This window comes from Archocentrus centrarchus, chromosome 24 (genome assembly GCF_007364275.1).
Source record: "Archocentrus centrarchus isolate MPI-CPG fArcCen1 chromosome 24, fArcCen1, whole genome shotgun sequence".
Lineage (NCBI taxonomy): Eukaryota > Metazoa > Chordata > Actinopteri > Cichliformes > Cichlidae > Archocentrus > Archocentrus centrarchus.
Window position 1 is genome coordinate 28,548,309 of NC_044369.1, and position 14,301 is coordinate 28,562,609.

Here is a 14,301-nt window from a genome sequence, read left to right on the forward strand (position 1 = left end):
TGTATGTTATATATCACTAGTTTGACACAAACACTGAAGGGTGTTTGCCATTTTATAAGGAGTTGTGTCTGGATAAATTGTTCCAAGAAATAGTTCAAATAAATAAATAGTAAACTGATTAAATAGTCCATATATTACATCATGAACTTTAGAAATGCTGTTAGCTTCTAATAGCACCATGCTAGCTCCTTCAGTGGTTCCAGGATTTATGCTAGGCTAAGCTAACTAGCTACTGATGCAGGCTCTGTAATAAAGATACCAGCAATGATGGGAAGGGTAATTATAATAGGTTAGCAGGCTGTCCTGCTAACAGTGTAATAAACAGTGTAGCCATTTTTGTCTGTCTCTGTGTGTTACCCTGCGACAGACTGGTGACCTGCCCGGGGTGTACCCTGCCTCTCACACCATGGCAGCTGTGTTAGGCCCAACCTGACCCTGAAATGGATGGATGGATTTCAGAGGAACCCTTTTGCCTTCTCGCAGCATGGCCAAGTGGCTCAGGGCCAATGAATGAAGCCTGTCCCAACACACACACACAGGCTCTACTGAGATTGACATTCATATATATGTTTTGCTGTCCCTTGTCCATAAATATATCAAACAAAGACTTTTATATAGCAGCCCTGTGAGTGTCATGTTGTACTTAACTCATAATTTTAACCCAAAACAATATATTCTGACATGTTTATCATAATTAAAATGTCATTTTTTTCCCTTATTGTAACTGATTACAATTAAATTGGTTGCTGGTTACAGTTACATTGGTTTGCAACCCAAAAACTAAAACCAAAAGCATTCTATTTACTTCTGTAAAAAACTAATTTATGTGTACTCATTTCACTTCAGCCCTTTTCAAACATATGTGGCTACACTATTTACTCTCATAGTTTCTTTTCCACTGAATGCCAGTTCTGACTAGAGAACTACTACCTGGACCCGAGAGGGTGGGAATGGGGCATTGCTGCTGCAGACAACCGCTGGACATCAACTTCTCACTTAAGTCTCAGCAAGAAAGTTGAGAATTTCCCAAATTCTTCAACTGTATGATTTAATAAATGTCTTTCATTGCAGTTTTCTCACTAATTGATTCATTAATTAAAAAAATAAAAGAGACATAAAATGGGGTGTATATACTGGAAACAAAAATGTGAATAAGTTGCTCATACCTCCATGACATGTACTAAAGAAAGCACCCATTGTCTTTGAATGTGCCCCAGTCTCTACCCGCCTGCTCAGTGTTGCACCACCGGGGTGGAGTGGAAGAGGGCGAGCCTCACATTTGTTCCAGCTCTTTGCAGATCGATTCAGTGGTCAGTGCAGTTCTAGTAAGTAAAAGGATAAACGACATGCATAAAAAAAACACACTGTACACACACACACACACACACATGCGCGCTCACACACACTCACAGGACAACAACGATAACAATAAAACCTTAAAAAAACAATCTGACATCAGGCAGTAACAGTCTCAAGAAGCATATGTCGCAGGGGGCGGGGGAGCGTACTGTTAGCTGCCCTGTACGTTTATGAGCGCGTTCAGAAACCTTAAATGTTTCAGGGGTCCAAAATAACACGGGTGTCAGAGCAAACTGTAAACCAGCGGCTCCCGAACAAGAAAACACTCCGGAGCTGCCGGCCACCAACGAGAGGTGTCAGAACCTCCCGAAAACGCTGCCATCAGAGGAGACGAAACTCAGCTGTTAAATGTTTCTTACTTCTAAAAGTGGTGGAGTGATCACAATATACAGAAGCCAGAGCTGTAAAAAGACAACTGCTTTTCTTATATTCCAAATCCAAATCTAGATAAACTGTTCTAAATATAGAAACCCTATGATATCAAGATTATGTTAAATTTATTATATTTCCCTGCAATGACATCAGCTAAAAAGCTGATTTTTTTTTTTTCTTTGTAGAAACTTGTTCTTTTTAAAAGGTTGGGTTTAGCTCAAACTTTAGCTTCTTTTCATTTGATTATCTATGATAATAATACAATAGAGATGACAGTAAAGGGCTTTTCCTTTTGCGTTGCCTCACGTCTGATCGCTTCTGTATGTAACAATATTTATAATGACATCAACTATCAAGGTAAACTTGAAAAGTCTAGCAAACGAGCAAGAGAAAAAACTCAAATAGAAAAAGGTGCTATATAATATACTTGAACACAGCTGCGATTCTTCTTGGTGAGGAACGTTGTGTTTCTAAGTGCCATGGTTCTGAGTCTGTGTGAGACGCCTTCACATCTATCTTACACTTTATTTTCAGTCGATTTTAAAGTGTTTCACCAGCCCAACGAGGCGGAATTTGTTTTATTGTTGGATCTTGTTTGGTTCCTATGTTTGTCGGCCTTCATGTTACAGCGCCGCCAAAGGCTGTCAGGTAAAAGGTCAGAGGTGAGGGCAGTTCGAAAGGGGCGATGGCTGGAGTTGGAATGATGTAATGCAGGGACAGGGGTCCAACCAGGACACTGGAGACATGGTGCTGAGGTTGTTGAGGGTTGGCTGAAGACGAGGAGGAGCTTGACTCCTCTGCTGGTTCAGGAGTGACAGGGAGCATCAGTAACGTTGGGTCTGGTGGGAGTACTGGGAGCTCTGCTGGGTTGATGACGAGTATCCCATGGTGCTCTGGGGCTGAGTGGAACCTTGGACGTTGCTTTGGTAACCAAGGCGGGAGCCGGAGTGCTGAAGGGGAGATAGAGAGGTAGAGATGAGCCCACTAAACCACCTGAGTTCTTACCAGTAAACGTTCAAACAGTGACTACATGTGTGCAGGTACATATTGTGGTTTTAGAAGGGTACATCTAGCTGTGCTAGTTAATGTGCAGCACTTTTCTCCAGTTTTCAGCATTTCCAAATTCAGTAGCTTTCAGCTAATTAGCCAGAAAGTTTCCTCTTAAGCTGTTCCACTAATAAAAAAAACTATTCAGGCATCCACCTCACCTAAACTGCACAGAGTATGTAAGAGGAAGCACCCATGATGCCCACACTCTACTAATGAATGCACAGGAATATTAGCTGCATTATTTACACAGTGACCCAAACCAACCTCAAATAGTCTAATGTCTCAGCACCTTTGTCAGACTCTGTTTTCAAATGCAACTCTGTCTGGTGCTTGTTTAGAAAATTCAGGGCTGAATGTCTGGAAAAAAATAGACTGTATGAAAAAGATGGACACAGCCATCATGGCATCATCCATTGATTTTGGACTCTGCATTTTAGGGCTCAGTGTTACGGATATGGCTGCTGTCATGTTGGATTTTTTGGAGACAAAAGTTAGCATATTTGGATGAGAGGGTGGAGTGCTAGCCCTCGCTAGCTTGGTTACCAAACTGCTAAAGCACAGACATATATCTGCTAATCGGTGCTAAATAACAGACTAGTAAAAATACTAGTAAAGGCCTAGTAAGGGAAAAAAAACATTGGTGTTGAAATTTCACCCATCTGGATGTAGGTGTCAGAATCTGAGACCTCAAATGGACTGTTTGCATGTCTACATGCCACAGTTGTGGGTACTTGTGCTCCACTGTTGCAAATTAGGGAAATGATTGAGAGTAGTGCACGGTGGGATATATGTGGATAGAGATCAATATGGGGAAAAGTAGGACGCTGACAGTGACAACTATAGCCACACTCGTGATGTGTTAGTCCACTGCAGTGGTTTATTTATACATCTGCAGAGGTCTGACAGCCACGAGCTGTTTCACTTGCAGCCCCAGCTCGACATATCTCCATATGCAATGTACTTGTCTGTCTTGTTGATACGGAAGCAGGAGAGGTCAAACCAGTCACCTCGATCACACCGTGCTCTGCGAAGTACTGACACGTGAGCTCCCTGCCCTTGCAGCTGAATGCTCAAGCCCGAGCTAACTCCATATGTTGCTGATTAGTCATTGATCATATTTGTTTGCTGCAGTGGTTGGGTTCTCTTGCTTTCACTTTGGAAGCCAAATATGTAACATGCCAAACTTTTGCATGCAGCTTAATTTCACCACAGTCTGAAATCTATCCCCTCTTTGGCCTCATGATAAGAGTTGAGCTGGTGATACAGAAGGCGCCTGAACAGGAAAGCAAAGCTCACAGGCTCCACGGTGATTTGATATCAGCTCTGTCAGCAGGACTACATAGAATGTGCAGTTCTTATCATTTAGACAACACATTGCTTTTGTCTGAGTGTTTGTGTGTATGGATACAGCTGCGCTCAAAAGTTTACATACTCTTCAGAGAATATGAATGATAACACAAAAACTTTTCATTGTTAGTGGTTGGGTGAAGCCGTTTATTATCAAACTACTACCCAAATGACCCTGATCAAAAGTTTATGTACCCTAGTTCTTAAAATTATAGTGCCTCCTTTAACATCACTGACAGCTTGTAGTCTTTTGTGGTAGTTGTGGATGAGGCACTTTATTTTCTCAGATGGTAAAGCTGCCCATTCTTCTTGGCAAAATGCCTCCAGTTCCTGTTAACTCTAAATGATCTAAAAAGGGCAAAGACAATAGTTTGATAATAAACAGCTTCAGCCAACCACTAACCATAAGAAAAGTTTTTGTATCATCATTCATATTCTCTGATAAATGGCCAAAGAAAATCACAAATTCTGCCACACGTATGAGTGCAACTGCTGAAATCTCTGCAGCAGGTCAGCACACTGCTCCAGTGAGCTAAAACTATAATGCTGTGAAATAAAGATTACACACAATGTGGTCTTCTAACAAATGGCTCAGAATCATTATTTTAGACCTCAATCAACCAGAGATTTCAGTGACCTTCATAGTCAGCATTAGTCAGAGCAGAAAAAACAGCAAATACTGTTAATTATCACCAGACTGCAGAATACAACTATGTTTTTTTCAAATCTGTAAGCATTCTTAAGCCAACAAGATGCAGGTTCATGGTTTAATACCTTTAGATTTCCCTATCCTCTCTGCCTTAGACAGATTCCTTATGATTCCTTCTAATCAAACTGAGCTCAGATTGGAGCAGTTTGGAGTGTCTTTGTTATTTCCAGCGGTGGAATGGACAAAATTTGGCACATCTTACCTTTACAATGGTCTATGTTCACATTGAGTGTACGGATAAGTAAGGCTTCAGACTGCTAAACACTGCTTAAGACCATGTTTTCTACTCCTGGATATATATGTAGTGAATGAGAAATGTTATATAAAATGCTGTGATTGCTCAGGTTGAGTAGAAAAGCACTATATAGAAACCAGTCCATGTAGCATTTAGTTTTGAGAGCTTTAAAGCACAGAGAAATGAACGGTTTCATCAGAAAATGTTCTGAGTGTGATTCATTTATTGTTGTGTACTGTAACATTCTACTGACCTGGTAATCTGACTGCAGCACCCCAGTGCCTGAGGAGGCCCCAGAGGGCCCAATCCGAGGTTTTTTGTTTGGTGGCCCCTGGTCCTGACCGTGCTGCAAACCTCCCCCAGTGGCGGCCCCCGTGGCTCCGGCGGTGCCGTTGGTTTGAGCAGAGCTCTGCTGGGAGGGGGCCTGCTGGGCTGCTGTCTGCTGCTGGTTCTGGGCCTGAGTCTGGCCCGTCGTCTGCTGGTGCTGCTGGGTCTGGTTCTGCACAAAGACACACAAAGCTTAAAGTGTGTCCGGATGTATGGAGTGGAGAAGGAGACGCTGTGGCTAAAAGCAAGCGTGTGAAAAGATTTTGGTTTCTTGCTTGTCGAAATCTTTTTGATCTACCCTGTTTGCTCTATTTTTAGCTGTAGGGTGATCTTTTCTGCATCTGTGACCCACTTTCCCACTGAGAAGACAGGAATGAACTGCACCTTGCCACAGCATCAGTTTAGAGTTTTAAGGAAGCATTACAATAAGAAAAATTTTAGTTCAACTAACGAGGCAAAGAAAAAAAATTTCTCATTCACTCATCAGACAGTAAGGATGGCATATATTGTCAGTCTGCATTATTAATATAGGAGCTATTATGCAATTATTTTTTATTTTGTGAATCTGTTGCTCCACGATTTCTAGTCATTTATGCTGCTGGCTCAGCCCCTAAAGTTCTCCATGCAACAGCACAGGAAATCATGAGAGACTCTCATCACATCTCATGATAATGCATTTCATTTGCCTCAAGTCAGCATGAAAAGCCACCTCAGTTACCTACTTTGAGCTCAGGCAGACAGAAACATGTAAAGTTCAGTAATGCATCTTTGTTAACTCAATGAATGTGACAAACTCTGGAAAATTGAGACTGCAGTTACTGACCAAAATAATCGTTGTTATGGTTTTTGCCAGCAGCCACAGGCCAGAGGTCACCCACATGCCACAACACACCTGGAATGTGGCCCACGTGAAAGTGCATGTGTGGCTGAGTTCACTTGATCTTCAGTTGATGATAAAAAACTGATGAACAGCTGGTTCACAGAACTCTGCAGCCAGTATCTGGGCCAAATATTCGTTATGTTCTGGCTTGTTATGGGGCAATTATGTGGTTTAACATTTAATCAAAAATTGAAATTTGGTGTCAAATTTTTTTACACAATTGTGAGTTTATAAGTTTATGGCTATGATTCAGGAATTCAGTGTGCAAAATGTCAACCTCTAGGGCACTGTATGGAGCTTCAGGGCCAGATTTTTTAATTGGGGCAAATTAGCGCGATGCTGCAGTCGTGCTGATGGGAGTGGAAAGTTCTGAGGGCGATCCGCTAACAATGGCCTTATTTATATACAAAAATGCAGCAGTTCACTTCAACAATGAACAGCATTCTACAAAGAGCATCGCAGATTAGCGGGTTCAAAAAAAGCATATGAGGGAGTGTGAGAAAGCGAGGAATGTTCTTAAAAAAAATAAATAGCGTGAAAGCACAGAGAGAGCAGGGCAACTGAGAGCAGTGAGAGGCAGCTGAAGAAATTGCTGGGATTGTGTTTGAACTCTGGTTAAATGTGACACCTCAGGAGGAGCGCAGGACGTTCATTCCAAATAAACACACAAAAACAATTACGAATTGCTTTTTGTTTCATGTTAAATTCAGCACATTTTGCAGTAAATTGTATACCACAAACTTTGGTAAATCAAGTAGTACGTGTTTAGCTTGGTAATAAGAAATTAAAGACATCCCACGGTCCACTTACACCATCTACGCGTCCCTTTGGCCTCTGTGAAGCGTTCATGATGAAGATGTGAAAAGTTGTGGATGTGCTACGTCAGCATCAGCGCTACTGAAGAGGAGCGAGCGTAATTGGCAGGTAATTTCTGATGCAACTTTTCACTCAGCTCAGCAAATATCAGAAAATGTGAAGTGTTCCAGTGCAGTCTGTCATACATTGTGATGATGGTTACATAGAAACAAATGAAATGCCGGGACTTTTTTCCCCTCCTGGGCCCTCGCTCTTTGTTGTGTTCACTTTCTTACGGGGACAAAGAAACTTGTCCCTCTAGTTTTTCCACATCTTTATACATTCCCTCACGTCCATTCTCATAGTTTCAGCAATCTCCCTCCAGGAATTTACTGATATTAGTGAGTCCTTATATAGATGCTGTGATTATTATTTCTTATGCTGAGATGATGATTTTTATTCTCTCACTGATAAATTTAAAAAAAACGGTGGAGAAAAAAGTAGCCAGAAATGCACAGGAGGAATCGACAGTACTTAAAAGGCCAGTCACAATCGTGGGCTACATCGACCTGATGTGTAGTTACATTTCTTGGGAAGTGCACGTCAGGTTACATCGTAGTTAGTTCAGTTAGTTTGCAGTACTGTGGTGAAGTTTATAACAACAACATTTTGGACTGGTGCAGAGCACGCTGTGGTGTTCATGGTCAATGTTAGGTTACATCAAGCAGATATCAATGTATATATTTAAAGTGATGGTGCTGATTAGATTCACTCACCTAATTTTACCTTTTATACTAATTTTATACTGCCTGGGGGTTGGAAATCAACCATACAGCATGCAAAATGTCTGCTTGTATCTTATTGAGTTCAGTTGGCTGAAGCCACGAAGTGCAGAGAATCTCAGAGCAGCAACAGCACAGGTCACCTGATCAGAGCCTGTACACAAAGTAAAATCTGTCCCCCACACTGCACCGCTACACCCGATCTTAGTGTGAGATTCAATTAGACTTCAATATTTCAGTTATGATAACTCATCAGGAAAGCGCTTAGCAACTTTTCTGCTGGCCATTTGAAAGAAAGCAGGTTTAAGGCACTTCAACGCTGGCCTCACTTTTCAGATCTCGAAACTATGCCCATCATCTATACTGTCTGGATTGTCTCTGGGTACTTCCTGCTACCTAAGTTGGATAAGCAGTTGGGAACATGCATGGAAGGTATTTAGCAACAACACTTGTATATAAGGCCCGGGTACCAAACTATTTACAGGTGTTAAAGATACTCACGATAACATGTACAGTATTAGCATAAGTACAAGTGCAGTCACTAGATACAGTGGCTTTAATGTACTTTGTATTTTATTGTGAATGCACAGTAAGTAAGACCACTTTTGGAAAAACCTTTATTCACTTTGAGTGTTTCATTTTGTTTATTTTGTCTATTTTTGATTCTGCATAAGTCCACAGTTTATGCTGATAGTAAGTTTCTGTGCATGTTGTCTATGATGGAATATTACCAAAACAATGCAAACCAAGCCCCTCAAACACTCCATTGTCTGCTAATATGATGTAGGAGCTGTGGCTTCTGAGAAGTCACATGGGGACATCTGCCTCTGTCTCAGTGCTCACTTTCCCATTAGACTGCACTGCAAAAATCTGCATTTTGAAACCATGTAGCTGTTTTGAAAAAAGGTTGTGCTTTTTGAACTGCTTGTAATGCACCACTGTACACAGTGTACAGAGTATTCCTGCCTCTAGCAAAGTCACCACTGAATGCCTGTACTTATTTATTACACTGTAAGAATAACGTAAAGGACACAGTTGACTTGAATAAGCTGCAGCCTTCTAGGAACCATCTATCTAGGTAACAAAATCTGTTCTTTATGGTTGGAATGTAAATGTGCCGAGGCACATTTGGTACTCATTTGGAGTTTAAGAGTAGCACTTACAACACTTTAAATGCAATACGCTAGAACAGTCCCCAAAAATTCTACATAAAAATATAAATGAAAGCCTGTGTGAGGTGGGAGAGCCGAGCATTAATCCAAAAGATAAAGAAAAAAACAGCAGTTCCTTGAATCGCCACTTATCTACCCTAGGATACTAAAAATTATTATTAGATATTAATTTGCAGCAGTACTGATACAAACAACGCCATCGTCGCCTCCTCCAGCTGACACACAACTTCACACATCACTGCTGCAGACAGGCGGGCACAAAGCCTTTTTCCCCTCACTAACTGCTGAGCAGTATCTCGGGGTCTTGTTCACGAGTGATGGGAGAAGGAAGCGGGAGATCGGCAGATGGATCAGGGCTACGTCTGCAGTGATGCGGACGCAGCACCGGTCTGTCGTGGTGAAGAGGGAGCTGAGCGTAAAAGCGAAGCTATCAATTTACCGGTCAAGTCAAGTCAAGTCAAGTCAAGTTTATTTATAAAGCACATTTAAAACAACGACGTTGACCAAAGTGCTGTACAAGATCTGTAACCCCAAGGACTATACTAAATAAAAATAAAAATATATAAATAAATAAATAAAATAATAAAATAAAAATAAATAAATAAAAACATTAAGAACAATAAATAACATAAGAAAATTAAAAATTAAAACGTTTAAAACAAGTACCATAAAATACCATAAAACAATCATCTAAAAGGAGGTAGCACTGTAGCCAAATGCCAAGGAAAAGAAATGTGTTTTTAATAGAGATTTAAATGTGTGTATCGTCTGAGCTGTGCGGATATGGAGAGGTAGATCGTTCCATAGCTTTGGTGCTGCTGCTGCAAAAGCTCGATCACCTCTCTGTTTTAGTCTAGTTTTAGGCCTCTGTAAGAGCAGCTGGTTCGATGACCTCAGAGCTCTTACAGGGGTGTGACAGTGAAGCAGCTCAGACAGATACAAAGGTGCCAGTCCGTTTAAGGCTTTAAAAGTAAGCAATAAAATCTTAAAATCGATTCTAAAACGGACAGGGAGCCAGTGAAGGGATGACAGGACTGGGGTAATGTGTTCATGCTTTTTTAAACCGGTTAAAAGACGAGCTGCCGCATTCTGGACTACCTGCAGGCGGCGCACAGATGATTGATCTATGCCAAAGTACAGAGAATTACAGTAGTCCAGGCGGGAAGTAATAAAAGCATGAATAACTTTTTCCAGGTCCTGCTGTGGGAGATAAGGTTTTACCTTGGCAATGACTCTGAGTTGGTAAAAACTGATTTTGGTAACAGCACTTACTTGCTTCTCCATTTTAAAACTACTATCTAAAATGACACCCAGATTTTTCACAGCATCACGACAGTGAGGAGCCAAATGACTCGGAGTGCCAGAGGAGTAGCTTGAGGGGTCAAATTTACCAAAGCATATGACCTCGGTTTTGCTTTCATTAAGTTTTAGGAAATTGTTTCTCATCCAGGACTTGATGTCACTTAGACAGTTCAGCAGGGGTTCCCATGGATCTCTGCTGTTCAGTTTGATGGGCATATACACCTGGATGTCGTCAGCAAAACAGTGGAAACAAATATTATGTTTCCTAAAAATCGACCCTAGAGGCAACATATACAATGAGAAAAGAATTGGGCCCAGAATGGACCCCTGAGGCACTCCACAAGAAAGCTTTGCTGTGGTAGAAAAACAGTTTCCTAGATGGACAGAGAAACTTCTATCAGTAAGATATGATCTGAACCAAGTCAGAACCGTGCCTTTAATGCCAATTTCATGTTCTAGGCGGGATAGAAGGAGCTCGTGGTCCACAGTGTCAAAGGCAGCTGACAGGTCTAGAAGTACTAAAACTGCAGGACTACCAGAGTCCACAGTTAAAAGCAGATCGTTAAAAACTCTTAAAAGAGCCGTCTCTGTGCTGTGACGCATTCTAAAACCTGACTGAAACTTTTCCCACATTCCATGTTCACTTAAAAATGCCACCCTTTGGGTAGTGACTAAAAGAATAAGATTGTGAATACAAGCGGCAGAAATGAGTTTCCTCCAAAGGGTGGCTGGCCTGTCCCTTACAGATATGGTAAGGAGTGCGGCCATTCGGCAGAGCCGCTGCTCCTCCACATCAAGAGGAGCCCTTTGAGGTGGCTCTGGCATCAGACTAGGATGCCTCCTGGGCACCTCTTGGGTGAGGTATTCTGGGCATATACTACGGGGAAGAGGCCTCAGAGTAGACCCAGGACACACTGGAGAGATTATATCTCTCGGCTGGCCTGGGAACGCCTTGGGGTTCCTCTGGAAGAGCTGGTGGAGATGACTGGGGAGAGGGAAGTCTGGGCTTCTCTGCTTAGGCTGCTGCCCCTGCGACCCGGCCCCGGATAAGCTTAAGAAAATGGATGGGTGGATAACTGCTGAGCACATGACCAGGAGCATAACAAACTTGCAAGCATCTTAAAGTTCATTTTTTATGTTATTTAATAGAAAAAAAGTTGTATACATAAATATTAATTGATTAGCGTGTAACTAGGTCTTCCGACAAATTGATGCTTTCTCATTAACTTAGAATTAATCCATTAAAAATACACAGGAGCGGGTGCCAGTGTTTGGAAGCTGCCATGTTGACCTGCCATCTTAAATACAGTGGCCAAAATGGATGTCGTCGTTCCACCTAACTGTGTTTTATGTGGCTAGAGACCAGCCACATATATAGTACGCCTTATAACTTACTTTTAATTTAAAGATCACAAATAGCTATTCCAAACTATATATGACCATTTAACATCTCTTTCTCATCCGCCACCACTGCTCTCTCTCCTCCCTCAGTTCCACTTCATACTCTTGCTCCTCACGTAAAGCCTCATCCAAGTCCAACAATGTTTGTTAGAACCACTTTAAAGAAAGTTTCACTAACTCTGGCTACCAGCAGCTAACAGCGGCAAAAACAGCAGCACTTACCGACAGAAAAGTTCAGGATATCCTCAACAACTCACCTCAGTATCACTGTCATTGGACAGAAGTGATCTGCACTGACTCATCAACTAGCATCGGACTCCTTTCACACAGTTTCGCAGATTCCTCCAGAGTAAACAGATGTAGATACCAGCTGAGGTAAACAGCGGACTGACAGCCCACACTCCTTACAGATGAACGCCAGCCAGAGATGTTTGTCCTATCGTGGCCACTATAGCTACATAGGATTATGCACTTGAATTGGGGGAGGGGTAAAAAAACAGAATTCAGATGACTGCAATCTGCTGAGATCTACAAACTAGACAGAAACTGTGGCAGCCTACCTTACCAACTCTATTTGATCAGCGACAAAAATGTTGGTACCATACCAACTCACCAAAAGCTCATAGATAAACGGGTGCAGATGAACACATTTGCTCAGAGAAGTACTGTTGTAATCTTTATTTTTTTTAAAAAGCCTCTTTGTGAATTTTGCTTCATGGTATTGAAAATGGTATTGAGTATTTTCCTGGGTATTGGTATTTCATTTTCCTTCGTGACAAGTTAGTTTTTTGTTTTGTTGAAATTTTATTAACACTGGGTAGTTACCTTTTCTGTTTTCTCCTCTGGCTCGTCTTCATTAAGAAACTCTCGTTTGGGGTAGGGGATCTGACACCCAGCAAACACACTAGAGGAAAACAGAAAAAATTGGTGAATGAAGCATTTCTGCATCAACATACTGAACCACACTGACCAATTAGAACTGTTATACAGTACCAGTCCAAAGTTTCGACACTGATACTGTACTTAAAATAGTAAATCACTGTGTATATTTGCTGAATCAAGGGAATCCTCTTCCAAAAGTTTACTAAGACTCACTCAGTGGTTGGTAAAGGGTCCTCCAGGAAGTACGGGTCCTGCAGCGCCTGCTCTGATGTAATCCTTTTGGTAGGGTCCATGGTAAGGAGTTTCTGGAGCTGAAGGCAGTAACATAGACAGAGTTAGAAATATATAAATATCAGGTGCACTAGAGGGGCAACAATGAGACAACCCCCAAAACAGGAATGGTTTTTCAGGTGGAGGCCACTCACATTTTTCCCTCATCTTTTCTGACTGTTTTTCACCAGTTTTACATTTGCCTAGGGTCAGTGTCACTGCTGGTAGCATGAGAGAATACCTAGACCCTACAGAGGCTGCTCAGGTAATCTCAACTCCTCCAGGATGGCACATTAATATGAGCCATTGCCACAAGTTTTGCTGTGTCTCCCAGCACAGTCTCAAGGGCATGGAGGAGATTCCAGGAGACAGGCAGGTTACTCTAGGAAAGCTGGACAGGGCCGTAGAAGGTCCTTATCCATCAGCAGGACCGGTATCTGCTCCTTTGCGCAAGGAGGAAAAGGTTGAGGATTGCCAGAGCTACAAAATGACCTCTAGCAGCCACTGGTGTGAATGTCTCTGACCAAACAATCAGAAACAGACTTCATGAGCATGGCCCGAGGGCCCAACATCCTCTAGTAGGCCCTGTGCTAACAGCCCGGCACCATGGAGCCTGACTGGCATTTACCATAGAATACCAGAATTGGCAGGTCCACCCTGTGCTTTTCACAGATGAGAGCAGGTTCACACTGAGCACATCTGACAGACATGAAAGGGTCTGGAGAAACCATGGAGAATATTATGCTGTTCAGCGTGACCGGCTTGGTGGTGGGTCAGTGATGGTCTGGGGAGGCATATTCCATTTCTTTGAATTCAGCCCTCTGTAGGTTGATAATTTTCATTTCCATCAAATGATGTGGCTCCTTTCATTCCTAACAAACTGCCCAGTCCATATCAGTATAGGTATCTAGCATGATTTTTGTCCCATTGTGATCTGATGTGTTCTATTAATTTTTTTGAGTAGTATATACACACACAGTATACACGCACACAAAGTCTAGAACAACTTTACTAAATCAGGCCAGCCTTACATTTGGGGAAAACAGATGGGCTGCAGAACTTTATGACTCAAGAGTGATAAAATATACACAGTAATAATCATCAACATCAGATCACACTAGATACAAATGCACAATTAGCTCTATCATCTAGTTATCAAACATCATCACAATCATTATTTTGTACATTCAGAAAAGCACTGATTAACTTTTTGTACATTTCTAGAATTGCAGATATTCTATGTATTGCAATGCTACTCACAAAATTAGATTGTATGTGGTGGTAGCAGGGGCAGGGTTTGTATGTGTATGTCCATGTAAAAGGATGCATACGCATTAGTAAATATTAGTTACACCCATTAGTAAATACTAGTAACAGTATATACATAAGTACACTACAATAAATAACAGAGCAAAACT

General features: G+C 41.7%; 1 protein-coding gene across 5 annotated transcripts in view; it reads right to left on the bottom strand.

Moving 5' to 3' along the window:
• Nucleotides 1-2,362: 2,362 nt before the first annotated feature.
• The window catches only part of cdk19 (cyclin dependent kinase 19), a 91,719-nt gene continuing 79,780 nt past the window's right edge, over nucleotides 2,363-14,301 (bottom strand). For 4 of the 5 annotated variants that reach the window (XM_030721377.1, XM_030721378.1, XM_030721375.1 and 1 more), the window contains exons 10-13: nucleotides 12,827-12,924; nucleotides 12,557-12,635; nucleotides 5,326-5,571; nucleotides 2,363-2,681 (exon numbers count right to left, since the gene is read on the bottom strand). In XM_030721377.1, the coding sequence (XP_030577237.1) occupies nucleotides 2,556-2,681; nucleotides 5,326-5,571; nucleotides 12,557-12,635; nucleotides 12,827-12,924 (549 nt within the window). In that variant the 3' untranslated portion in view covers nucleotides 2,363-2,555. Of the gene's footprint in view, nucleotides 2,682-5,325; nucleotides 5,572-11,988; nucleotides 12,203-12,556; nucleotides 12,636-12,826; nucleotides 12,925-14,301 lie in introns of those variants that run through there. The other variant, XM_030721376.1, reaches the window with a different exon arrangement.